Source organism: Kwoniella shivajii, chromosome 4, assembly GCF_035658355.1.
Source record: "Kwoniella shivajii chromosome 4, complete sequence".
NCBI classification, from domain to species: Eukaryota; Fungi; Basidiomycota; class Tremellomycetes; order Tremellales; family Cryptococcaceae; genus Kwoniella; species Kwoniella shivajii.
Genome location: NC_085911.1, coordinates 68980 through 94592, shown reverse-complemented (window position 1 = coordinate 94592; position 25613 = coordinate 68980). Strand labels below are relative to the sequence as shown.

Genomic DNA, 25613 nt, shown 5'->3' with positions numbered 1-25613 from the left:
CACCTTCCCCCTCCTCATCAATGATCCACGTCGAGAAACCATCATTCAATGTCTTCTTGGCATTTAACATTAACATTTACACTGTCTGCATCCCCTCTTTCTCACGTTCACCCAGCGGCCTGCCAGCGGAGCAATTGATAGAGGCTCTGGTCCGGAAGATACCTCTTACCACACGAGATGTTTAGGAACCTCCCGACCTTCAAATCGTTACCTCAAGCTATAGGTTTACCTTTCTTGTCAAGTCAAGAAGATGCGCAGCTCAAGTTCAAATCGAACATTACTGGAATCAAGAGGTTATATGGTGACGAAGTAATTCCAGTATCAGATGTGACATACTGGTCCCAGTATTACACTCTATTCAATTCTTCTGCAGATGTTTGTTCTTTGATCTCGGTACAAGATGGTATGTCTTTCACATATTTTCCCCACTAATGTTCTCCTCCGTATCGGTTCGTGCTGACGCGACTTTTTGGTGCATTGTAAAACGTGATTAGTTCGACAAGCATTGACGAGTCAACCTACAAATCTTGCAAACTTGATCCTCACTCTATCTCATCATCTGTTCACTCTATTACCTTCACCTGATTTCCCGCATTCATCCACCGTCTCATCTCAGGACTTGACAAAGGAAGCGCTCAACTGCTTGAGAATGCTGGGAAGGATCCTAGTGGTCATTTATGAATCAGAAGCTGGTTCACGAGAGAAGAAAGAACATGGTATTATAGAAGAAGAAGAATCATTCGCTCAAAAATGGTTATGGAATAAGACAAAAGTTGAGATTGAACGTCGCACTTCAGCTGCAGATTTAAATGGGAATGCGGAACAAGAAATGGACGATCAATTCAAGATCGAAGATTCTGATTCCGAAGGTGAAGGTGAAGGTGAAGATGAAGGTGGCTTAGAAGATGAAGGTGCCAGAGCGTTCAAAGCTACTATCGGAAAACCTGCTCATCCTCTCTCAAGTAAACTTACTACCGCACAAGATGTAACGAATGATCCTTTATCTCAACCTGAGCTCAATCAAGAAGAGCAACAGCTAGAGGGAGAACAAGAAAACGATTACTTACCTTGTCTTGTTGAGAGATTATTTAGCTGTACTGTAGATTTACTCTTCTGTGCTGGATTTACAGTTCCAGATACTGTCAGAGGAACGAATATAGATGAGAAGATCAATGTGAGTCCATGTTTGGAACCTCAGACAAGACTGGTCACGGCTTCTGTGGATCCAACCCACGCTGACAGCACATTCATTTATCAGTATATCATATGGGAAAAGGGAGTGGGGAGCACCGTCAGCGTAGGAAGTACAGCTGAACTCGACAGGAACAAGACGGAAGTGTTACGTGAGCTGGACCTTGTGCATCATGTTTGATCATTAAACTAATATAGAGTTATACAAACAGGGTTCCTACTTATTCTGCTATCAACAACTATATATACTGCACCACATGCACTCTCCACCACGCCCAACTTGCCATTACAGATCCTCACCCACTCCTTAGAACGTAGATTGGTTTTATCGTTACTCTGCTCCTTCTTGAACACATCACTCACACCACTTAAATCCTCCTCTGGAATAAGCGGTCAATTACCGTACAACCACCTGATCTCTAAAGCTGCCGAAGAAAGACGGACACTCGTCAAGGCGTCCATGATGGTCTTACTTGTAGCGTTGGACCACCGAGTGGAGGGCGAAAGAGCTATGGGGGAAGGAAAAGAAGAAAATGCTTTCAGGTACTTCATTTCAAAACTTGTAGGTCGCACCGTTCTCATTGATATCAGCTTGACCACTGAATTGAAGCAACGTCTGTCCGGCTGATCATACGCATAATCAATGCAGCACCGAAAAGAAGATTTCTCGTTCATACTTGAAGGTATAATCAATACTTTACAAGAACACAACGCGGTCGCAAACGGTTACTTACCGGGTAGCAAGAAGCCTATACCGTATATCTTGGAGACGTGTGAGTGAAGATCTCTGAATATACACCGAATCAGCTGATCCGCATCGAATAGATATCCTGCTCTGGCGTTTGGTTGATCTGAATAAGGTGAGAGCAGCATGTTCAACTCTGATCATGAGCTTCCCCCTCGAAATGCACGCTGACATGCGGTTGCAGAGATTCCGCCAATACCTCCTTGACTCTGGCAAAGCTCTTGATATAGTTTGCTATATCTTAATAACGTGTTTAGACCTCAAGGACGATCCAGGTAAGCTACATTGCTTTCCATGCTACGCAGATGCTTCAGCTCACTTGTTCCGCGGATTTAGCGCATCATGGTCTTCTTCGTCTTCTGTCATATCTCCTTCAGACTCTTTCTGCGGATCAAGCATTCGCTACATCACTCAATCAAACCATCAGGATGACTATCCCTTCCCGATGGGCTGTCACAGGTACAGCAGCAGACTTTTTGATTGTTGTTAGTCTTGTTCCTTTTCCTATATTATTGCAGTGCAACAAACTAATTGCTATATATAAATACCAGTCCATATACTCTATTGCCACTACTCCTGGTCTAAATCCCCTTTTCCCAGCTTTAACAATCAGCGTTTCCAACATCGCCCCATTCCTCGTCAATATTGGTGTCCAAGCATCTACAAGATTATTACAGCTCTTCAAAGCTTTCTCTGCTCCTAATTTCTTGTTAGCGGACGAGGGGCACCCAAGACTGGTTTACTACTTGTGAGCTATGTACCGATATGGCCATGATAGGACTCGCTAACATATATGGTTGAACAGGCTGGAGACCTTCAACTCTATACTGTATTTCCAGCTCAATGGTGAGTCGGGATCAATACCAATAGTAATTACGGAGCCCGCTAATTCGTTCGTACCGCAGAAAACCCCAATCTCGTGTACGCCATACTGCGGTCTCATCAAGACTTCCAAACCCTCGCCACCTTCACTTTAGTATCGGGACTGAGGGACATTCAAAGGCGAAAGGCTTTGCGTTCTGCTGGTGAGTTATCTTTCAATCTTTATCGAGTCTTAAAATTTAACTTATTGAGATGTATTATGAACAAATCAGCCGCCGAGAAGAATGCCAATGTCAAACCTGGTTTACGTAGAACACCATCTGAGCTTGATATGCTAGCCGAAAAGGCAGCTCTACTTGGACGGGATCCCGAAGCTGAAGATCATGAACTGTCATCACCTGCATCACAAAGACGCGTCCTGTCTCCAACAGAGGAAAACCCTCCGTCCGCTCAACCGTTGACTACACCTGGGGTCACAGTAGTTTCTGACCCTCTTGCTGCAAATATACCCAACCAGATGGCAGCATCGGATCTCCCACCGCCACCGCCGTCTGCTCCAACATCCCAGAACATCAGCGAAAAAGCAAGGGGCAAGATGCGTGCTGTGGATCCCGAGATAACAAGTCCCAACGGCGTCAAAAATGATGATCTACCTGAGATACCAGATGAGGAGTTGATGAGGGTGGCTCAAGCCGGTGTAGGTCCTAATGGTTATATCCCGACGCAAGAATGGGTGTCAAGTTGGCAGAAAGGGTGAGTGTCTGATTCTCACACGATCCCTCAGATACATTCAGCAGCTGCAGTCTGCGGTAGTGGAGCAACCGATTATCGCTAACTTTATTTGATGGTCTAGACTTCCGCTTGATCCCGTCTTAGTAGCTATATCCGAACTTTTGCCCACCATTCAGGAGAATCAACAGCTTACAGGCGCACCATCATCGAAAGTGTTCAACATATTGAAGGGTGTATCCTTATCAGACGTCCTACCTCCTGCTCCTCCCATTATACCTAGGCGTTTCCAGGTGGGTATTCTGATTACCGTTTGCGGAATTGTTATTTAATGCAGGTATGCTGACTATGGTATTGTTAACACTAGTGGTCGCCTGCTTCATGCGTTTGGCTCACTTCACTTCTTTGGGGTGATATATACATATCAGGATTGACTAGCGATGGGATATGGCGAGACACCACTGTCCGTCTCTTTGGTGTCAAACAAGCTCCTGTCAAGGGTAGAAGCGCTCAGGTAGGAAGGTTCTTGAAAACTATTGGTGTAGTGTGATAAAATCGGCGAACTTTGGGAGATCAGGTCGTACTTGGAATGCATGCAGGGGTTTATCGTATATTGCAAGATGTCCTTGACTATCAGGTAGACACTTAGCATGCAGGTACATTGATCACTTGCGGTATGGCAGAGGAATGGTATGATAGAAGCTCAACCCTAGAAAGAGGGAGATGCGTACTGATGGAGTGATGACCTCGCTAGCTGTGATCCTGAGACATAGCGGGAGAAGAGAAACACACATTGGCCCGAAGACCACTGCCAATGCCACGTATAACATTTCCTATCTATCAGAATTATTTTACCTACTGTATTCGTATCATCGTGTCTCTACAGACTACTCTCTACAAACTGGGGAGAATGAGCAAAACTCGCCTAATGCTCTAGAAGATGAAAGATAAGATCTTCTCCTTTCGAGTGGGGATGAGGGCTTCCGCCTGCATCTCTTCCGCCTCTTGTGCATCGATTTCGGGGATGTCCCTGAAGAGGTCCGCTTCTGCTGGCTTGATGAAAGGGGTCCGCTTCCACAGCTTCCAACCGATGTACCAAGCCAGACCCCACCAGATCGCAAAGTAGGCGTAGATGAAGTCGGGAGTAGACCATTCACCTTTGAGGAACACGGCGTAGCCGTTCAACTGATTGTCAATAAGCGCCTGTAGCTGTATCACTTACAAGAAGAAGAACAATATTAACGAAGAGCGCAAAGATCGCCGTCCAAGGCTGCCAACGGGATGTATAGACTGATCATCAGCTACTGATTGGCGAGAGCGACTCACCGAAAGAATTTCGGTCGATTCCTTGAGCTTTGCAAGCTCGGTAGAAGGAGAGGTATGCAGTCAGCATGGCGATCCTATATTGTACGTCAGTAAGGACAAATCATGCTTGCATTATCAGTAACGCACCAGATGATGATCTGACCGGCATTAGCCAACGAAGTGAACCAGTCCAGGACAACGACGGTGCCGCTAGAGCACTGGAGGTAGGCCAAGCAGCCGACGAGCAGGTTGATCGCCACGCAATACACCGGGACACCGTTGCGGTTAGTTCGCTTGAGGATAGAGAATGTGTAACCGTCAAGGGCAAGACCGTGTAGCACTCGTGACGAACTGAAGAGGAGGAAGTTTGCGGCAGAGAAGATGGTTAGGAGCAGACCGGCGTTCACGATCGAGGGGAGCACAGCTACTTGGTCAGCAAGAATGGCGTCAATGGATGACTCACGAATACCGAGCCGTGTGATTCCTGCTACCCATGCCGAACGGGCGGCACCTGGGGCACCAGTTTTGATTGCGGCGACCAGACTCGCATCGTTGTAAGGAGTTAAACAGCCAAGGGCAAGCGTTCCAATCTGCCGTCAACATCACTGCTCCACCGATAGTGCACTCACGACAAAAAATCCGATTAAACGCCACAGAACCGACTTGAAGGCTAGAGGGAGCGACTTCCTAGGGCGTCTCGCGTCACCAGCGACGTTGGAGATAGCATCGGGACCGGCGACGGCAAACGAAGCATTGAGCAAGACGTCAACGAACGCAGCCAATTGCGGACCAGCTCCCTTTTTGGCAATGGGTCCGGGGTCGCGCCAGTGGCTTAGAAAGTCAGCTCTACTCCAATTGCTTGTTCCGCTCACCGGAAGCCGTATGCGTCGTGTTGTGGATTGCCCCCGCACATGGTCACGAGGACAAAAAGGATGAGCCCAAATGCGACCAGGAGCTACCCGTTAGCACAACATCCAAAGATTAGTCAACCCACCTTGAAAGTCACTGCGACAAACTCTACGCGACCGAAATAGCGATTATCCCACAACTGCAAGATACCGAATGTCACGAGAAGTGCAGAAATCAAGATCGCTGGATTGACCTCTTTCCAATAGTTGACGACAGCGCAGAAGGCGGTGAGCTCGAAAACCTGCCACTGTCAGCACACAGCAATGCCAGACCTAAGCTTACAAAGAAAGATATGATGCCCAGCCAGACATTCCAAGCGATGGCCACGCCATAAGCTTCGTCAACCCATCTGCTGCAGAAACGCGAGAAAGAACTTGATATCGGGGTCCGTACTACCATTTCGGCCGCGCATTCGTTGATGCACCAGGCTATGAAACACCAGAAACAATAGCCCAGAAACAGTGGCAACGGACCAGCTTTGACGAGTGCTTTGCCCACTATTCTTTGTCAGCGGATACCTTGTGTGCTAGTCACGCACTATTAACAAAGTAACCAGTACCAACGGTAGGCGCAAGCGCCATCAAAGCGATTTGTGCTTGCGTCAATGTCCTCTTGGGCAATCTCTGCCCGTTGAGCGCGATGTCGACCCCCTCGACGGGTAACTCCGTTGTTCCATTTACTGGATAGAGGCCGATACTGGCAACATCCTGTTTGTCGATCTTGGGGGATGAGTCGCTCATGATCACTGCTTGTAATCTCGGTAGTGGGCAGCTTTTCGGCTCCTAATGCGCATAATTCTTTATACTTTATATTGGACGTCGTTCGTAATCACGTCCGAGTCGTAGATAGCTGCGTTTGCCGAGCAGTGTTGGCCGGCGAGATCCAGCTAAGCCCTTCGCCGTGGGCGAAGACACTGTACAGTAATTGACTCAGGGAACTTCAATTTCGCCCAATGAGAATAGAGTACGGGTCAAAAGCGCGTAAGGGCTTTATTCTTTCGCGTAATATTTTATAAATAAACAGTTATTCGAGTCATGACCCTGGGCTAACTATGCCGCTGATCACTGATATGCTTAGTGTAGATGTTACCAATTGAAAAAGAAATTCTGCTGCGTATGCGACCGTCAATATTACTATGATTTGGGCTAGGGAGTCTGTCACCGACAGGCGCAGAGCACATGTTTCCCATCTTCTTCACTTGTAAGGACATTACAGCCATTCAAGATTGAGGGTTGTAGATCAGCTCTCACGCGAATGAGGTAATTGAACAGTTTTAAGCGCGAAGGCACGCTCCTGCAGCATAGCGAGCAGAGGAAGAGCCATATAAGAGGCGGCGCTGTCATGATTAGCGGCCGTGAGTACTGTATGCAGTATGTCACAGGTTGGCGCTTAGAGTAGTTCTTCGATACTGATGAAATGGCCAGAAGTCACGCGTCTTATAACGCGCCAAGACCTGTCATCGGAGGTTTACATAGGAAAGGCGATTGGGTTTAAAACAGATGATTTGATGGGTCGATGACGCTGGAGGAGGCCAAGGAGGGCTTCGTCGAAAGCTTCCTCGTTGGTCCGAATTACAGCTGAGCAGGACGGTGGAGGACAACCTTTCAACTCTTTAGGTAGAATAGGGTGCCGATTCACTCCCACACCTCTGAGCACAATATAAAGAAACAGGTATGCTCCGATGCAAGATGACTGCTCAGATCCAGTCCAAATGTGATTATGCCGTGCACCATTGCATGTATAAAAGACACTTTTATAGCCACTCGCTTTCGTGACCCGTAAGCCACTCCTGCGTGGCTTCGCATCGAGTTACTCTTGTACCAGGCACGTGTCTCCGTTCGCAGCCTAAATTGTTCAAATGTGAGCTAGGTTTGCCTTCGTCAGGTTGTAGAAACCTTACCACGAGGACAAGGGGCAGACTCGTCTAATTGAGTCAGCTAAGTTCGCGAGACGTATTCACTCACTGAATTGATACGCAAAGTATGTATCGGTTACACTCTTGAGGACCCCAGGGATAATTACCGCTGGGTCAAGTTAGCCTCCTAACCCAACGCAACATCGCTCACTCACTTGAATGTCCGAAAGACCCGCTCTTCTCCGTAATGTAGTTTGGGCTCATCAACAACTGTGGCCTGCCGCTTTTATAGATGTCCCGAATGCTCGAGCCATATACCACTTCTTTGATGCCTGCGTACCGAATTGCGCTCGAACATTGCGGGCACGGCTCACCATTGGTGTACAAGCTGAGCTGGCGCCATTTGTCGTTGATCTCCTGTGCGGACATGCCTCTCCTCCGCATGATGGCCGTGCAATTCCGGAACGCAGAAATTTCACCGTGCATATTCTAAAGGTCAGCTCAGATACCGTTTGATCAGCACCCACCGGATTGCCTGAATATGATACAGTGTTAATCCCCTGGCACCACTCAAGGTCGGTACCGTCCAATTTATGTTCAATTATGACTGTGCCAAAGGGTGACAAAGGGCAAGGACTCGGGCCGATCGACGCTATGGAATCGTGCGCCACATGCATCCATCTCTCCCTTGTGCTGGATGGACTAAACACTCATCAGCGGTATTCGAGCCACGAGATACTCACATATTGTTGACTGCCGCCATACCAAGGTCTTGCGCATCGTACGGATCATTGGATGTAGCGTGGACTTGCAGAAGGGCAAAGCTGCTCAAAACAGCGACAAGCAAAGAGCGCATGATGGTCTCAAAAGATTGGATATATGTAATTGAAGCGGTTGCATAGGTGGAAAAAGGAACAAGTAAAAATTCAACTAAATGATCCTTGATTCTAATTATCGGTTCCCTTATCCATTGTGAACGCGTCGGCACGCTGGAGCTGCCCGATAGCAGAATACTCTTTCGCCGCCGGCCTAATCTTCCCTACTATAAACTACGGGGTTCTACGATATTTGTATAACGACGCGTTTGGGTGACCTAATCAATCCTTTCAACCGAAAAAAAGGACTCTTCGTCTTTTACTGTTCAGTACTTCGATACTTCGAACAACTCTGACAACATGATGTTCTGGAGTGCCATTCTGACTCTTGTTTTATCAGTACTGGCACATCCTGGACGCGACACATTCATTCCTGACTCATGGTCGGGTCTTACAATCAATGGCGTGTAAGTGCGTAGATACGACGAAATGGGACTTTTCGCTGAAAGAAACAGTCCGGCAACTTCGCGTGATTATTGGATGCGAGAAGCCATTCGATCAGTCGAGCAAGTCACCGGTCATCCTTGCCCTTATGCCCCTGCAGGCGCTGTCATTGTAATTCACCACCCCGAGCATGACGAAGAGCTCTGCCGAGGGGCGAACAGGGTATGGCTCACGGGTGATCCCACCTTGCACGGGGAGAGCGATGCGATGATCAACTGCACGAGGCAATGGACTGCGCAGGGGAAGAGCGCGGAGCAGATGCTCGCCCTATGGAAGCAAGCCAGCTTGTATACCTCACACGAGCCTTGTGAGTCGAGACGCTCATAATGCAAAGCTGAGATACTAGGTTCTATGTGCGCTTCAACGCTGCGATTCGCGCAATTTAAAGAGGTCATTTACGGCTCATCCGTGAAAGCAGTTCACGCTTTAGGTGGACGACCTCAAATCGCCATATCGAGCTTTGAAGTGGTCGAGAAGAGCTTTGGTCTCGGCGGGTCGACCACGTGGATCCCTGGGATCCTTACAGACGAGGCATTGTTGACTTTTGGTCATCAGCATAGTGAGTTCTACTTGGAAATGCACTGGCTGACGTCAGATGAGTCTGCACCGTGTCCTCAAGGTATGTTAATCATGTGAAGGGTAACGCTAACATATAGGCTGCCAAAGACGGCAGACGCCCGGGACAAGATACCCTATTTGCCAGCCGATACAAGAACCACCGCTTCTGCACGACGAGTTGTAAGATAGAGAGCACTGAATGCATACGAGTCCATATTGTTTAAACACATTTCACATCATTCAAAGAACAGGAATAGCCTGACCTCAATGCTAACACGGGTCTGTTGTTCTTCCGGGGGCACTTCATCGCCCCACGTTTCCTGCACAGCAACATGCGGGGCATAGGCTGCAGTCCCCTTCTTCGAATCGAAGCATCGGATCCAAAGGGCATCACTGGGCGTTTGGTTTGGAATGTAGTACCATTTTTGTTGTTCTTCAAATGGAAGAGTCAGTTCACAGATAATTGCTATTGCTCACTCACCGTTATGGAAAAAGTGATAAAGAGGACCAAAAGCCGAGGCGTGAACACCGACGTCTTTGTCCACTTCTAAGGTGCGGTAATCCATCACGGCCAACGGAGCATTTGTCACTTTAACCAAGGGTCGCCAGAGGTTGACGATCTGTCCACGAGAGTACTTCTCAAAACAATCCTCCCCCTTAGCGCGTTTGAGGAGCACTTCTGAGTATTCCTGACCCGTCAGCTGAAGCTACTTCCGATAACACCTACATAGGTCTGATCGCAATGCGCATTCCGAGCTATCGGTCGTGGCATTGTCTTAGGAACGAATCCCTCTTCCACTTTGTACTGTAAGATCTCGGCGGCGACAGCAGGTGGGGTAGGATCGTTACGGCGAATGCGACTGTTCCAGGCAATAACCTCGGATGCGCCGAAGAGGCGTTTGGTAAGACTGCTTATGAGCATCTCGTCTGTACCCATATGAACCTACTTGACTGTCTCCTCCAGATAACCCGCGACACCTTCTGGGGTACTGAGAGCCTCTTCGTCAAAAGCCGAGGGATCCTGCGAGCAAGCGAATCTGTTGGACAGTCAGCGATGTACAATTGATCAGTGCATGGTCTCTCACCCAGATTGGTCGAGCTGCTGAGCCGCTGGGAGCCATGAGCCGTCTGACTGCTTTACTTCATCTCGCATATCGTATAGGGGTACCTTGATGTTCTCGCTCGGAGGCAAGATACCCGCACGGAAGACCATATAGTCCTCTGCTTGTGGATCATCCGGCTTGGTAAGGTTGATAAGTCCAGCGTATCGTGTGCTGGGTAAAGATGGCATGTTTGATCTGGCTGGTGGAACTATGTAATGTTATCGCCGAGTCCTGTCCTGATTGATGTGATTCCTTCAGACAGATAGAACAGTCACGTCCGCAATCTCTGCTCTTACCTGTTTAAATGGAACCTCCGGGGTGAGAGTGAGAACTGGCAGACACTTTCCCTGTTGTGTAAATCTTGGAATGCGCCGATGGCTTCACTCTGTTCGCCGGTCGATAGCGTACGTCGTGTGTCAGAAGAACTCTTGGCATTTGTAATCTCACGCCGGTCCACGGGAGAATGTAGCGTCGAGGTATCAATCCCAAACGCAGTTTTCGGTTATTTCCGAAGATAAGCTACAACCCCCAGTGTTTCGCTCAAAAGACCTTACTCGTATTCGTCGGTTGCTCTGCCGCGGCGAAAGCATCTGAGAGAATAGAGATAGCACGCTTCTCTGCTCGGCGTGACACTATCAAACGTGTGAAGCTCGACAAGATATATCTTGCCACGCTTGGAGATCCTGTCCTCTGTTCACCTCAACAGACAAGTATCCTCATACAATGACCAATACAGCTCTCTCTTGGACTAACATACCAAATGCTGGCGCTGATTTGCGCTGGTACCAGAATAAGGGAACTCTCAAGCTCAATCTCCTGCTTTGCGTGTAAGTGTCAAGATGCTGTGCAGTCTTTCCGCTTATCATCAACAGAATATATGTGGCACAATCGCTCAACGGTTTCGACGGATCGTTGGTATCGGGATTTCAGGCTTACACATCGTGGCGAAAAGGTGGGTCCCTCTCTGCAGTAGGGTGCTGATAGAAATAGCCCTCGGCCTGCCGTCCGCAAGTGCCATTGGCTTGCTCAATGTTGGCTTCTATGGTAAGTGCGACATTTTGGCGATGAAGCTGAGAATAGTCGCCGGTCTTCTCACCGCCCCTTTCACTGCATACGTGGCGGATCGTTATGGACGTCGAGTTTGCGTGGTCTACGCGGCCTGTACGAACCTTGTAGGAACCATCCTAGGCACATGTGCGGGTATAGGAGGATCGAATGGGTAAGTAACTTTGATCTGCATTTCCGCTGATATAATGCAGCTATGGTATGTTTCTGGCGTCGAGAATAATCGTGAGTTGTGCTCAGCAAATATCCAGGCTGACAGAACAGTGCGGATCTGGTTTTGCGTGCGCTTTAATGGCATGCCCTATACTGCTACATGTCAGTATTACTTCACACGAAACATCGATTGATCCCTGAGCAGGAAGTACCTCACCCGAAAGACCGAGCTATTATGGCGGGATTCTTTGACTGTTCGTACAGCATCGGAGAATTCACTTGCTCTTGGTGAGTGAGATTCATGAACAAGCAATGCTGAGCATCTAGGGTTCTCTTCGGCTGCTCGTATATCACTAGTAACTGGGCTTGGCGCATTCCATATCTGGTGAGTTTACAAATGCGGTTAATCACTCAATATTGTTCAGCTTCACCTGCCATTCGCAATTGCGATGATCCTCGTCATCAGATTCGTGCCCGAGTCGCCTCGATGGCTCATCCGAAAGGGCCGCGACGCTGAGGCTTTAGCTTTCATGACCAAGTATCATGCAATGGGAGTGGAAAACGATCCTCTTGTTATGTTTCGTGAGTATCCTGATCGTGCTTAGCTAAACAGAGAGCTGATACGCTGCGCAGAGTATCAAGAAATCCGTGAGTTGATCAAAGCCATTTACACCTCTCATGTCTAATCCCTACCAGGACTCGCGCTGGACAAGGAGAGCTCGATTCAACAAGCATCCTGGATGTCTCTTATCACACACAGGGGTAACCGACGCCGTACCGCTGCAGGTGAGTACGGAAAGAAAAAATCACGTCTGACTTTAAAGTCGTCATCATGGCGGCAGCAGCCAATCTTAACGGGTCGTCGGTTATTCAGTATTGTGAGTGATCTGGACCCCAACATCGCTTACAGTTGAAGATTACAGCGGGATCTTGAAGATTGTGGGAATCACCGATCAATCTAAAGTGACGGCAATCGGTGCTGGCAAGACAACTTTCGGCTTCATAGTTGGCATTACGGTAAGCCGCAATCGATACGTGCTATTACTAAGTGCTTCCAGGGTCTCCTCGCTCAACAATATATCCGCCGTCGCACACAACTCACTATCACTTGGATTGGACTACTCATTTGCAACATCTGCCTCATTGCGACTTGTGCGGTGTACGCCCAATCGCCGTCTACCGATCGAAACTTGGGCGCGGGATACGCTGCTGTCTTCTTCGTCTGGGCGTACAGTGCTTTCAATAGCTTCTGTGCGGGTCCGATTTATTACGTCTATCCCGCCGAAGTCGTACATTATGCGATCCGTGCCCGAGGTCAGACAGTCTGGACCGTAGCCTCGAAGATCTGTTCCATCTTCAATGCTTGTAAGTTGCACAACCAAAATTATCACATGACTGCTCACTCATGTATCCTGCAGACGTCAACAGCATTGCGCTTGCCAAAATTGGTTGGAAATACTTTTTCGTTTATACCGGCTCTCTGCTACTTATTGGCATATTGATGTATTTCTACATCGTTGAGACAAAGGTGAGGCCTACACAAAGTGAGCAAGCTGACTTGCGTAGGGCCGTACGCTTGAGGAGATATCCGAGGCGTTCGATGGTCCCGACTTCAGAGAAGAAGCCATTCAAGACGTGCAGCATACTTTGGACTCTCAAGATGGTAAGGGTAAAAGTGGTGAGGGTGTCGCTATCAGAGAAGTTGAGCCTGATGACAAGCATGTTTGAGGCTAGGAAGTCGGCAAGGAGCGGCAGCGAAACGAGAAGGGAGCGTATATTGATTGAGAGGGAAACGTACGTAGTATTGTAATGGCGAACTGTAATCAAGAGATGCACGTGAGGGTTTGGTGATGATGTCATGTATGTGTGGATGGCTTCTTGAGAGACGAATACTGCGTGATACAATTCATTCTATCGGCCTGATCACCTGCTGTGGACGTCGTAGCAGGACACCGAGAATATCGTTTCATACGGATACAGACGACAATGCTTTGACGATGCTTTCCACAACGAAAGTTGATACCCTTGCCATTCAGAAACTTAGGCATGCATATAAGAGCTTGAGGCTTCTAGGCCACGATCACAAAAGCCGCTCTAGATAGACTCAGATTGACAGGACGAAAGGGCAGGACGAAATCTCAACAGAGAGGTAGTGTCAGATTGCATCGTCTCAAAATATGCATGGCAGACTATTGACAGATCAAATCTTAGAGGATACTCCAGACATACACCCGTGCACTACTTGTACGTCTTGTTATGCCTCGCATCGACGTACTCCCTTGCGGTGATAGGTTGGTACTTCTTAGGCTTATCAGTGTCATTGAACGTGCCCGGCAGGCAATCGATGACCCTATCAGGATCTGCCTTGAAAAAGAAAGGGATAGAATATCTTGCAGGTGTGATCTCGCCCTCGAAGTCAGGAGGGCAACGAACACGATGAAGCGTCGAGCGCAAAGTGTCATTCGACCAGCGGGACAGAAAATCGCCTTGAAATGTCAGCTCAAAAGTTGGTGGGTATGTACTCACCAATATTGAACACGGCATATCCAGGTATGGGTTTGGCTTGCAGGAAGGTTCCTGGTTTATTCGGGTCCTCAACCTCGAGACCACCAGTTCCGTCTTGAAATAAGATTGTGCCGGAGCCGTAGTCGGTGTGCTCGCCAATACGGCCTACCTCGCCGTTTCGGAGAGCAGTGGTAGATTGCGGTGGGTAATGAAGCAACCGAACTTGGTTATCCCCCCATGCGTGATACTCTTCGAGGAAACCTGCGGGTACACCTGGCATGGCTAAGGCAAGTGCTTTCAGCAAGACCTTGGAGCAAGCAGTACCAGCTTGGAAGTACCGTTCAAGCGCCGCATTATATCCGGGGAGGTCTTCGTCGGGAATGAGGATGTTGGTAAGACGTGTGTGCTCCTTATTGCCGTATTCATAGGACCTAGGGTCGACATCTTGGTCAGCAAGATGAGTCAGGATAACATACCTAACTCACTCCTTCTTGTCCGGCCACCGCCTATTGACCTTGAATGCTGCCACAGTTGCTTCATCTGCGTCCACTGGCTTAGTCATAGTCAGTGAAATTACAGCGGTTAGCACTCACCAGCTGAACAGCAATCGATCGTCCTACTGCTGAGTAGCCGCGGTGATGCCAGCCCGCGGCTGGGTGAGGGGCTTTCAACTTAACCTCCTTAGAGAGGTCGAAGAACTTCTTCGACCACCCGAACATCTCATCAACGAGCTCGAGGTCCATTCCAAAGTTACGAATGTATGCAAAACCAACGTCTCTGCAAGCGGCATAGAATTGCTCAGCAATCTCTTGCGCCCGGGGTCCGTTTCCATCTTCGAAACCATCGAAGTCGATAACTGGCAAATTCGTCACCGCAGTCGACACGTTCTGATATTTATCGTTCGGATGAGGAGTGTGTACAGCAGCAGGAATGGCGATCGGCATATTTAAAGGAAATTCGTGTTGATAGTGAGAGTTCAAAATGCTGGTTGCTAGCAGCCTTGTGGACCATGATTGAGAAGAAAGAGATTTCTTATCAAGTCAAGGTAAACAGTAGAAATAGATCTACATCAGACAAGATACTTGCCGAGCACTCGCCGCGGCAGAGCAGCGGCCAACGGCTGGGCTTCCCTAAGACCACGTTCCGACATTCCGTGTCGTTGGCGGCCGGCTATGCTCGTGCTGTGTCTTTGCGGGTTCCTGCTTTATGGTGATGGTAGTCTATATAGTTAAGGAGATCGTGAGCTCTAATCCCGCGGGTCCCGGCATTGTGGCGCATGAGCTTCAATATCGTCAATATTGACGTATGCCGAGTAAACCCCGCTTGCACGCTCACTGCTCACTACATGCCTGAAGTCTGAGGACCCCCTCTCGACTGCCTCCCCATAATGAGTGACGGTACCACTCCCGCTGACAGGTCCAATACACAATGTTGTGACAGATGATGTGAAGCAACTCGGAGTAGCATCTGATGATAAACCACCAGTTTATATCGCTATAAACTTTACTTACAATAATGATATGGGTAGCCGAGCAGGTTATCAATCCGTATTGCCCAAAGTCCCACGTACCTTGTTGGAGGTACAGTATCGAGTATCATGCATCTGTTCAAACTGGATGCCGATGAACAGGTCTACTATGTCACCGTGATAGTGGAGCAGTGGGGATGCCTGCTGTGTATCTCTTCTGCCGGATGTATTCCCGCAACGTTAACGTGCATCCCATGAAAATCACCCGGGGTCTTCTCAATCAGCAAAATCATCTATGACGGTCAACTTTGGCTCGGCAATTCATCAATTGGTTGTTGGTTGTTGAAATAAGTTCCTGCTTTTGGTTTTTGACGATCCCTCATCGATGCTGATGAGACTCGGATCTGTCCGCAGCTCACGTCAACGCTGCTCATTCCATCAATCCACCATGAAATTCTCCTGGTCGCGGATCGGAAATTGGTACCTACGAGTAGCATCATAAAATGTTTAAAAATATCAAACCCGAGCGTGAGGTTTTTGAACAGATGTTTGAGAGCCCAAAGTAAAATGGCGACATCGGTAATACACCAACTATGCCAAATACCAATCACGGTCATTTTGATTTTGATCAGGGACGAGAATACGCTCAAATATGCTGAGCTTTGAAGACATCTTTACAATCGAAATCAACGTGAGCGCGAGCGGATAAGACCGTCTTAAGCGAGTGAACATTGCGTGATATGGCACTGTAAACCCGAAAATGAGGTTATCGGTCATCTCTCAACTACGTTCAATGATGTGATCAACCTGTTGAATGTAATCAAATTGAAACCATATCTTAATGATATTTATCTTGCCAATAATTGAATTTCTGCTCGATAGCAGGCCGAATGAGAATGCAGGTGCTTTGACTGACAGTATAAATAATTGATTCAAAACGACTGGCATCAACAGATTCCCTTCCTCAGAACAAAGGCACTGGACTAATTACAGCGACATAGTTAAATCATTTTCGTATAGCCTAGCACAAATAGTCATATCCTGAGAATGAGTCTACAGGCTCAAAGATACTCATACGAGGATCTATCCAAAGATTTATCCGGTTCACCCCAATCAAATGATATAGCATACCAAACCCAAAATCATCATGGATCTCACCACGACCAAAAGGACGCCACTAAAGTTGAAGATATCGATTTTTCAGCATATGATTATACTCCTGAAGAAAATAGATCTTTAGTAAGAAAGCTAGATTTACATATCTTGCCTTACATTTGGGGTGAGTCAACTGCATAAATTCGGCGCGAGCGAAGACAACACAGGCTGGACATATTAGCTGACATGATTCAAATACAGCTGGTTACTTGTTTAATGCTCTTGACAGGGTATGCGGTCAATCATCCCTTTCAAAGAGATTAGTGATAGTAATGAGCTTACCCCACACTACCTTAGAATAATTTATCCAATGCAAAATCAGATGGTATGACCAATGATCTTCATTTTCCTAATGAAGGTTACGGAATAATGATTTCAATCAACAATATTCCCTGGGTTTTATTTGTAATTCCTATGGTCATGCTGTCGAGAAAAGTCGGTCCCAAATATACGATTCCAGGTTACATGATTGCTTGGGGTTCAATGGTGATGATCAATTGTGCTGTAAAAAATTTCGCTGGCACTTTGGTGACAAGATTCCGTAAGTCGATTTAGATGCTTGAGCTCATCCCAATTTGAGGTTGGGTCTAAAATGATTAATCTTTCCCTTTGAATAGTTCTCGGTGTATTCGAAGCTGGATTTGCACCAACCTTGATCTACTACCTTACTGGTTTCTACACTAGAGATGAACTTGCCAAAGTGAGTATGACGCTTTCAGCAGAAGCTCTCTTGCTCGATCACCATTAACGTCGTCTTGAATTTAACAGCGAATTGGAGTCTTCTACTCCTGTAATGCTCTTTCTGGCGCCTTCTCAGGGTGCGTGGGCTCAAGATTGATTTATTCTTCGTCGGAAAAGGTTGCTAACAGCCTTGTTCTCTTTTGTTTTCTCTAGTCTCATCGCGTACGGGGTTTTCCAAATGGATTCGAAATTGCACGGTTGGCAAATCCTTTTCTTGATTGAAGGTAAGTGGTAATGTCACTTTGACATCAGGCCAAGTGGTCGATTGACGAGAAGTATTCTCTCAGGTGCTTTCACGATAGCGTTTGCTATCTTATCTGGAATCATGTTACCTCGTTCGGCATCAGCAGCACCATTTCTCACCTCAAGAGAAAAAGAAGTCGCAAGGTTGAGGGTCTTGAAGGATAGTTCAGGTACAACCGATACCGCATTCAATTCCGCTTCCTTCTTTTCACCTTTGAAAGACTGGAGGTTATATGTTTTCGCTTCAATCGCCACTTTGTACTCGACAGCTTCTAGTGTAGCAGGAAGTTTCTTAACTCAGATTGTTGGTCGATTCGGTTACTCAGTTGTGAAAACAAATCTTTACACAGTTGCCCCATTCATCTTTGGTACCTTCATGATGTTGGCCACTGCAACTTCATCTGATCGATTTAGAGAAAGGGGTTTCCACTTGGTTTCCGCCTTAACTTTGGTGTTCGTTGGTTGTGTAATCTTGGTTGCTATACCAATCCAGAATCACGCAGTTGGTTACTTCGCCGTATTCTTGATTACAGGTGGTGCTCAAACACCATCAGTGATTTTCCACTCTTGGCACCAATCTAATGACGCATCGGAAGATGGTCGAGCGTTCAAGGTGGCCTTTCTTTGTGAGTCCATCATCTTTCATGGCAAGTCATGATTATTTCCATGGGGCAATGCCGATATCTCTGTCATAGCTACTTTCGCCAATTCAGGAGGATTCGTGTCGGCCAATATCTTCCTTGATAAGTGGTCACCAGGGTATAAGATTCCTCTAGCCATCGTCGCCGCTATCAACGGAACAGGTATCATTGTCGTCACCTCTTTCAGATTGTATATGGCTTACGAGAACAGAAAAAGAAATAAGGCTCAAGGCGTCAATTGGACTTCCGTCGATGTACCAACAGAGGCTCTTAGAGCAGGTCCGAAAAACCCTCTTTTCCGTTACTTCCTCTAGAAACATCTCCCTCACGTTTATTCCCTCGCCGATTAGGTTTTGAAGGTATAATACTTGTCATACCTCCGTGCTCCACACATCTAGTACCCCGTATTAGAAATTATCTCGTACGGGTACATCTCAATAATGACGTATCTCATGCATTTGTCGACATTGCTGGTGGGTAGTGATGCCATATTGTAAAGTCAGTACGACGTTAGCATCTGACATACTGATCTCGTTCGGGTCCGTACAAATTACAGCTATCGGACGGTCCAAGATCAACTAATTATACAACACTTACGTCCTCTCCAAGGTATTACATATATTACACATATGTGATCGTCGTTCCCAGAGTCCAAATACCGACGAATTTAGCTGTCCACCAACGCAAATAGAACCTGATCCAATCCCACAATCCTCCCTGCTGGACCCTTGCAAGCCTCAATTTCCTTTTCACTCGGTCGATACTGCTTGCGGTAGATCCGTGAACGGTTGTGGGCGTTGAGTTACGTTGAAATCGAATCAGGAACATCGCCAGCAGGAAAAAGGGAATAGGCAAACCAAGAATATAATGCATTCGGCCGTTTAGCAACGATTTTACACGCTTACTCCATTGGGTTGGCAGGATCGACAAGGTTGAATTGATCAGATGCTTGACGGTTGATTCGACATGCATGGCGCCTCTTGACGGAATGTGACCGGAGCCTTGACCACCTGTAGTAGGTGTTGACGACAAGGAGCTATCCACATGCGACGCAGATTGATCCATGACCTTCCCCTTCCCTTTACTATCATCTGAGCTCTTGGTTGGAGCTTTACGTTTATGACCCTGCATTCCCAGTTGCGGTTGATTAGGCCGGGCTGTACGTTCGCTGGAACTGGATGATGAACTGGCACTGCCTGATCGCGAGCGCGTTGCTCGCGAAGCCGTACGTGATTTGGAGGAGGAGGATACGCTCGATGAAGGAAGCACGAGCGAGGAGGATGGTGATGGGGTAGGCAGAGGTTGTGAAGGGGTCATTTGGATGATTCGTACATGTTTGAACAGTGCCTGTTTCAACAGAATATTTGTTAACATTCATCTCGTAGTGATTCACTTTTTCCCTCCGAAATTCGACGTTTGAAGTTGTCACCCACCTCCTTGCGTTTCGATCCCATGACATTTTCCCCATCCAAAAATCCCCTTGCCATTTCCCATTCCCCCTCCCTACTCAGAACTTCACCAACAAAAAGCTCGACCACCTTCAGATATCCTTCTCTAGCACTTTCTAACTTTCTCTTCATCTTAGCGTCTTTAATATCACTTTGCATCGAGATAGAGAAGATGAAATGATCCGGTAACGCAGCGATCCATTCCTCGGATAATTGATGCGCGAAATTTAATGATGAGGACGATGGACGTAATTTGAGAGAAGCGAGGATGAGCGTGGATACCAATTGAGGTGGAAGCAACGCCGGTATAGGGGAGAGCGAGTGGGCTTCACATAGACTGTATAGATATCTCAAAACCCTATCTGGAGCTGCAGGAGGTAACAGGTTGCTGATAACATCTGGCAACGTCGAAAGTGTTGGAGGGGGATCGGTATATAGTGAAGCAAAGGATGAGATTGATAGTTTGAGGGTTTTGATGGTCCAGTCATCGTATCCATCTTGATCATTTGCTATCTCATGGATTGTATCCAGCTCGTACCACAAGGTTCTCTGTCCACCGGCCTTTTGCCTAAGCAAATCTAATAGTCTCGAAAGTATCGCTTGCGTCTTGACATGGTCTCGTCGTACAAAGGACTGGACTGCTGTGTTGTAGAGTACTTCGATCTGAGATTCAGGGGGCCTAGACGGGGATTGCAGTGATCCTGATGATTGTCGCGGCCGAGGGGCCATGTTCTCAAAGGTTCGTATGATGATGAATCTTACTTTGTAATGGGAAGGGAAGAAGAAAAGAGGATGAATGAGAGAAAGGAAAAGGGAGGATGATGAAGCAAAGATTCAGTATAACCGGTGCGGGATCAAATTATTTTCAGTTTGCCAAATAAAAATATCAAAAAGCTAATGAGATGTTAAGAATGGGATATATATATGCATGACTTTTGTGGACAGATGATCGATCCTCTTCCCTCTCTTTCTCTCTTCAAACTTTGTTTGATAGGGTCATCATTGTCGAGCGGATATGCCTCCTCGTCCTGCTAATACGAATACAGGCGGTCCGACTCTGAAAAACCTACTCAAGGCAGCTGATACCCTCCTGAAACCACCAACGCCGCTTTCCTCGAATCCTCCAGAACTCCTCCAACGTCTTCGAGCTTGTTCTCGTTCTTTACCGAAGGAATGGCGAAGGGTCACTCCTGAATGGTGCAATGAAGACGAACAGGAGCAAATAGGCGATCATAGCAATGTTCAAGATGACGTTGACGAAAGCAGGAAGAAGCGAAGAAGAGACGAATTGGTCTTTGTAGTGGGGAAAAGATGCTTCGCTTTGATCAACGCAATGCAGGTCACGCTGGAAAAAGAATTCTGGCCTGTAGAGATGAGAGGCGATCTGGCACAAAACGATTGTAGGTTGCAACTTTCTCGTCGTGAACGAAAACGCAAAGGCAAAATGAACAAGAGAAGAGGCAGTGAGGTTGTCCCCGTACACATTCACAGACCCAAGTATCATTCAACTTGTCAACATAAGTATAGAAGTAGAAGAGGCTCATATGAACATCAATTTTCAATACCAAGACTCTTCAAAACGGAAAGAAGAGCAAGTGCTGATTTACGATATACACCTGCTTCAGTTTTACTAGGTACAGCAGACCTCCGACTCATCAGATTAATGTTGTCACATTCGACTTTCTCTTACCTCCTTCCTCTGGCATCTCATTACGCCGACTCCTTGCCAACCGTATTACCTAAGACCGCAGAATCACTTTCACTAGCTCTAGATTCACTTCTCAAACTTCTCACTACCACAGCACCACCTACCCCTGCCGCTGGCCCAAGTTCAAGAGCTCCAACTCCGCCAACAATCATTACCCAGACCCTGCTTTCGTCTCACCTAGTACCCGTCTTCCTCTCGACGCTCATCATTGCATACACCCCATCCATACCAGGAGAAAGTCACGCAGCACTGAGATCCGAATTTATGAAGGCTCTCATATCTCTCTCACCTGGACATGCAATTTCCACCATGGTCAATGTATTGAAGCTGTTAGTTCAAGGCAGAAAAGAGGGAGTGAAGGTGAACGGATGGGTCAGGGAATGGCCAAAATACCCCGAAGGTATAATCAATGGTCTGTTGACAGCTCAAGTGCGAAGACCTGGTGGCGTTAGAGGCTTGATGGAAAATGTTCTTGGTGAAACAGCGAAGACTGATGATGTCACCTGTGAGTGCGACGATATAGGCTAGTGACTGCAAGTTTACTGACATCGCAGTTTAGCTATAGAAGGGAAGAGGCTTGACCACATCTTCAATGTTTTGGTTCGAATTCCTCGTCAGGTCACTCCAGAGGTAAGTCAATTCGACCCGACTTCCTGTGAAAGAGTTGAGCTAAATGGGTTTTCCAGATATACTATCCTTGGCTGCTCTCCGAGTTATTCGCAATGATACCATTGACCACACATTCTCATCTACCTGTAGCGTATGTCAATACCGCTTGTTATTGTATTCAACGACTGTGGGCTTCCAATCGACCTTTGATTGGTGATTGGTTAAACAACAAAATTCATGCGCCCTGGTACCCTAAATTACCAACTAGCTTTCAAGCCGGGAAGGAGGAGATTGTGGTGACAACTTGGGAAGCTATCCAACGATCCGTCCAAAATATGCGATTACTTTTGTTACATAATCCCTCTTCACATGATTTCGCGGATTTCATCGTTGGATCCATACTGGTTCCACTCTTCTCGCTTCACGAGTTCTTGGAGATCCGTCAAAAAGGCGATCAAATCCATATTCAGGAGCAGGGTGTCACAGTGTCATCTGCGGGTCACCCACTTGATGAGGGCGTGGCATCTCTTCTTGTCACATGGGGCAAATCAGTACACGTAGATGTGGGGGTCAAGGGGATATGGTCGATCATGGACGGGGGAAAAGGGTGGGAAAAGGACTGTATCGACGGGGACAAAGCTGAACTTTACTGGGAAAAAGACGGTGAGGGAGTGAGGTTAATGGCCAGACCGTGAGCTTTTCACGTCCATATGCGAGTCCGGAAGAGTATTGACAGTAGCGCAAATTTCCCATTGAAGAACGCCGGCAAAAAATGGCACGTCCCCCATTATCGCCCTCCCTTCTACTCCTCTTTTCAACTTGTCACACGAGGAATACCTCATCCAACTTAGCGCAAAGCAGTCATCGTCACCCGACCCGCAACTTCTCTGCCAATTGATTGGCTCGCTTGATCGGCCAGATATAGCGAGTGAGGTGATCCTCCGATCTCTCGATTCTTGGAGAATCAGAACTGCGACCGAAGTTGAGCCCTCGCTTGAGTAAGTTTATTAAAGTACGTAAAGAAGCTCGTTCTGACCGACTAACTGCATATACAGGTCTCTTGTCAATCTGCAATTAACTATCCAGATGATGGAGAAATTAGGTTCTCAGCTCTTCTCAAAACCTGCTCAAGTCCTCGGGTTTGTAGAGCGAGTGTTGAATGACCAGATCCAATCTCTCCATACGACAAGTGAAGCCGAGAATGGTGAACCTGGGACAACTCGAATACACAGCGAGGATATCCTTGAAGGAGAATTGCACGATGAACTTGCTCCCGATGGAAAGCGGGGATTAATCGAAGTTGCTTGCCAACTGCTTGCCTCTTTAGAAGGTGAGAATAAAGCCTTTCTTTTCGGTTTTATTCACTCTGTCTAGACCAGACTCGTAAACGCTAGGATACGAGACTCGGAACACTGATAATTCTTCCTTTTAGCCGAGGGACAACTCAACAAGACTTCTATGATAATTCGGCCCATCTTATCTCATCTCAGCACACTATCACAACAATCGTCTTCGGTGTCAATCCGCAATGCTGCCCGCGAAGCTCGACTGCTCCTCTCTCATCCTCTTGACTCTGAGGACAGTCGGTCCGAGGATCCAAAGAAAATGTTCCTCGCCGACCTCTTGCAAGCTGAGAATCTGATCGACAATCCTGGTCTTCCGGTCAAAGCATACGGCCTGAAGACATTGAAAGATCTTACCTTTTCTCCTAATTTCGACGAAAGTTACTCTCATAGGATAATTGACATATTAATGAAGGAGATAGACAATTCAGACTCTTTCATATATCTTTCTGCGATCCAGGGTCTGAGTGGAATAGTTGATGCTTTGGGCAAAGAAGTCTTTGCAGCGTTAGTAGGAAGATATATGACCGGATTGAGGGATTGGAAGCAGGACATAGCACAATCGAAGGAACAAGAGAAAATCGAGAGGGTCTTGAGAGTGGCGGAAGCTATCGATCAAGTCGCAGAGAGATCAGCAGACGTTCTAGCAGCCTATGGTAAGTTGATTATCAATGCTCGGTCCGGGTCGGCAAAATATTCAGCTGACATAACTTGTAGCGACCTTCATTGTCCCTCCATTGATGTCTGTTTACCCCGACCAAAACCTTCCTACTGTTATACGTAGCTCCGCCCTCTCGATTCTGTCTACTTGCGCACGAGTGTCACCATACACAATCTTGTCCTGGGCCGCTCAGCTGGCGATGTCTACTCTTGATCTGATTCAAGTCGAATCTACTGCGTCATCGCCATTCCGACGTCAGTCTCCTGTTGTAATCGCGACTGTGGAAGAGAAGCCGAAATGGGGCAAATCGAACCTGGTTCAGTTGATCGACGATGAACCTTTGTCGGAAGAGGAAAAACCAAATGATGAGGTCACCCAACCGAGGATCACTGACGAGGAACCAACGAAAATTCAGGATAGCAAACATCCCACCTTACGTCGAGCAGCATTAAGCCTGTTCAATTGGACAATTCGAGTGGTGGTTTTCGTGGAATTCATGTCTTCCTCCGACGAGCGCTTGGCGGCCATCGATGAGACGAATATCCTGCTTCCTAGTGGTTCGCCTATCGCCATCAAGCCGGCTTCATCAATTTCAGCCACGACCAAGCACGATTTATCAGCAGACTTCTTGGACAGGGCGAGTTCGATCATTGGATATATCATGCAAAGAGATGACGACGAAATCGTTAGGCAACACGCTGAGAGTGCTTTGAAGGATTTGACGCTTCTAAAAAATGGAGGGTTAAATCTTGGTCATGGGGACAATGGAGTCAAGGCGTTGGAATCGTTAAAATCACTCAGAATCTGAGCCTGAAGCATTCAAATATGACTCAATAGTTAGGAAATGTTTGAGATTTCGAGACATTCGAATACCTCATAGGTCTCTTATTATGGCTTTATGTTTTAATGAGTAAGAGAGAAGATCATACCCTGAATGAGATTGTTCATAGTTTTGCATTGAATCATGTTCATGTCACGTCTTGTAATTAAACGAATCCTACGAATGACCATGTATATATGTCCCCTGTGTCACCCTATTGTGTCTCGTCGCAGGTCGTCATTAGGTCAATGGCCATCAGCCAGATTGAAAACTGATTATACGCTGGTTTGTCCATGTAGCAAGTTATGATGTCAACTCCAACGTTGATAACGTAAGTCCAAGACCCGAAATTCTGGTCCGATTGGTGCAATTTTAATTTGTCGTGTTTGAACCTGCGCTAGTCCTGTGTTGTTGGGCTTCCCGACCAGAGATGGCGTTCCATACATCTAAATTAGCGCACCTCTGAACCATACGTCCCACAAGACACTCTCAAATGACAGCTTAGGTGTGACACCCT

General features: G+C 47.1%; 7 protein-coding genes across 7 annotated transcripts; 3 read left to right on the top strand and 4 right to left on the bottom strand.

The window, feature by feature from the left end:
* Nucleotides 1-177: 177 nt before the first annotated feature.
* Nucleotides 178-4037, top strand: IL334_003020 (uncharacterized protein; the record flags this gene model as incomplete). Its single annotated transcript, XM_062934757.1, has 14 exons — nucleotides 178-403; nucleotides 495-1174; nucleotides 1259-1343; nucleotides 1404-1753; nucleotides 1841-1964; nucleotides 2017-2051; nucleotides 2121-2211; nucleotides 2273-2421; nucleotides 2488-2684; nucleotides 2742-2782; nucleotides 2842-2961; nucleotides 3031-3511; nucleotides 3612-3780; nucleotides 3855-4037. 14 exons carry the CDS (start codon nucleotides 178-180, stop codon nucleotides 4035-4037), a joined length of 2931 nt encoding a protein of 976 aa, XP_062790808.1.
* Nucleotides 4038-4420: 383 nt separating this feature from the next.
* IL334_003019 (uncharacterized protein) lies at nucleotides 4421-6441 on the bottom strand (the record flags this gene model as incomplete). Its single annotated transcript, XM_062934756.1, has 7 exons — nucleotides 4421-4704; nucleotides 4814-4887; nucleotides 4940-5382; nucleotides 5452-5589; nucleotides 5787-5942; nucleotides 5984-6189; nucleotides 6240-6441. The coding sequence occupies 7 exons, from the start codon at nucleotides 6439-6441 to the stop codon at nucleotides 4421-4423; spliced, it is 1503 nt and encodes a 500-aa protein (XP_062790807.1).
* Nucleotides 6442-9669: 3228 nt separating this feature from the next.
* IL334_003018 (uncharacterized protein) lies at nucleotides 9670-10724 on the bottom strand (the record flags this gene model as incomplete). Its single annotated transcript, XM_062934755.1, has 5 exons — nucleotides 9670-9866; nucleotides 9915-10089; nucleotides 10161-10293; nucleotides 10381-10470; nucleotides 10519-10724. The coding sequence occupies 5 exons, from the start codon at nucleotides 10722-10724 to the stop codon at nucleotides 9670-9672; spliced, it is 801 nt and encodes a 266-aa protein (XP_062790806.1).
* A 3530-nt stretch (nucleotides 10725-14254) lies between these two features.
* On the bottom strand, nucleotides 14255-15203 carry IL334_003017 (uncharacterized protein; the record flags this gene model as incomplete). Its single annotated transcript, XM_062934754.1, has 3 exons — nucleotides 14255-14690; nucleotides 14774-14799; nucleotides 14853-15203. The coding sequence occupies 3 exons, from the start codon at nucleotides 15201-15203 to the stop codon at nucleotides 14255-14257; spliced, it is 813 nt and encodes a 270-aa protein (XP_062790805.1).
* A 1571-nt stretch (nucleotides 15204-16774) lies between these two features.
* Nucleotides 16775-18821, top strand: IL334_003016 (uncharacterized protein; the record flags this gene model as incomplete). Its single annotated transcript, XM_062934753.1, has 8 exons — nucleotides 16775-17006; nucleotides 17084-17112; nucleotides 17180-17423; nucleotides 17500-17582; nucleotides 17651-17700; nucleotides 17777-17847; nucleotides 17911-18492; nucleotides 18562-18821. The coding sequence occupies 8 exons, from the start codon at nucleotides 16775-16777 to the stop codon at nucleotides 18819-18821; spliced, it is 1551 nt and encodes a 516-aa protein (XP_062790804.1).
* Nucleotides 18822-19128: 307 nt separating this feature from the next.
* Nucleotides 19129-20684, bottom strand: IL334_003015 (uncharacterized protein; the record flags this gene model as incomplete). The annotated part of the gene is made up of 2 exons (XM_062934752.1): nucleotides 19129-19854; nucleotides 19941-20684. 2 exons carry the CDS (start codon nucleotides 20682-20684, stop codon nucleotides 19129-19131), a joined length of 1470 nt encoding a protein of 489 aa, XP_062790803.1.
* A 286-nt stretch (nucleotides 20685-20970) lies between these two features.
* Nucleotides 20971-25084, top strand: IL334_003014 (uncharacterized protein; the record flags this gene model as incomplete). Its single annotated transcript, XM_062934751.1, has 8 exons — nucleotides 20971-21355; nucleotides 21581-22168; nucleotides 22223-22293; nucleotides 22350-22963; nucleotides 23031-23270; nucleotides 23328-23602; nucleotides 23705-24271; nucleotides 24333-25084. 8 exons carry the CDS (start codon nucleotides 20971-20973, stop codon nucleotides 25082-25084), a joined length of 3492 nt encoding a protein of 1163 aa, XP_062790802.1.
* Between the last annotated feature and the right edge of the window lie 529 nt (nucleotides 25085-25613).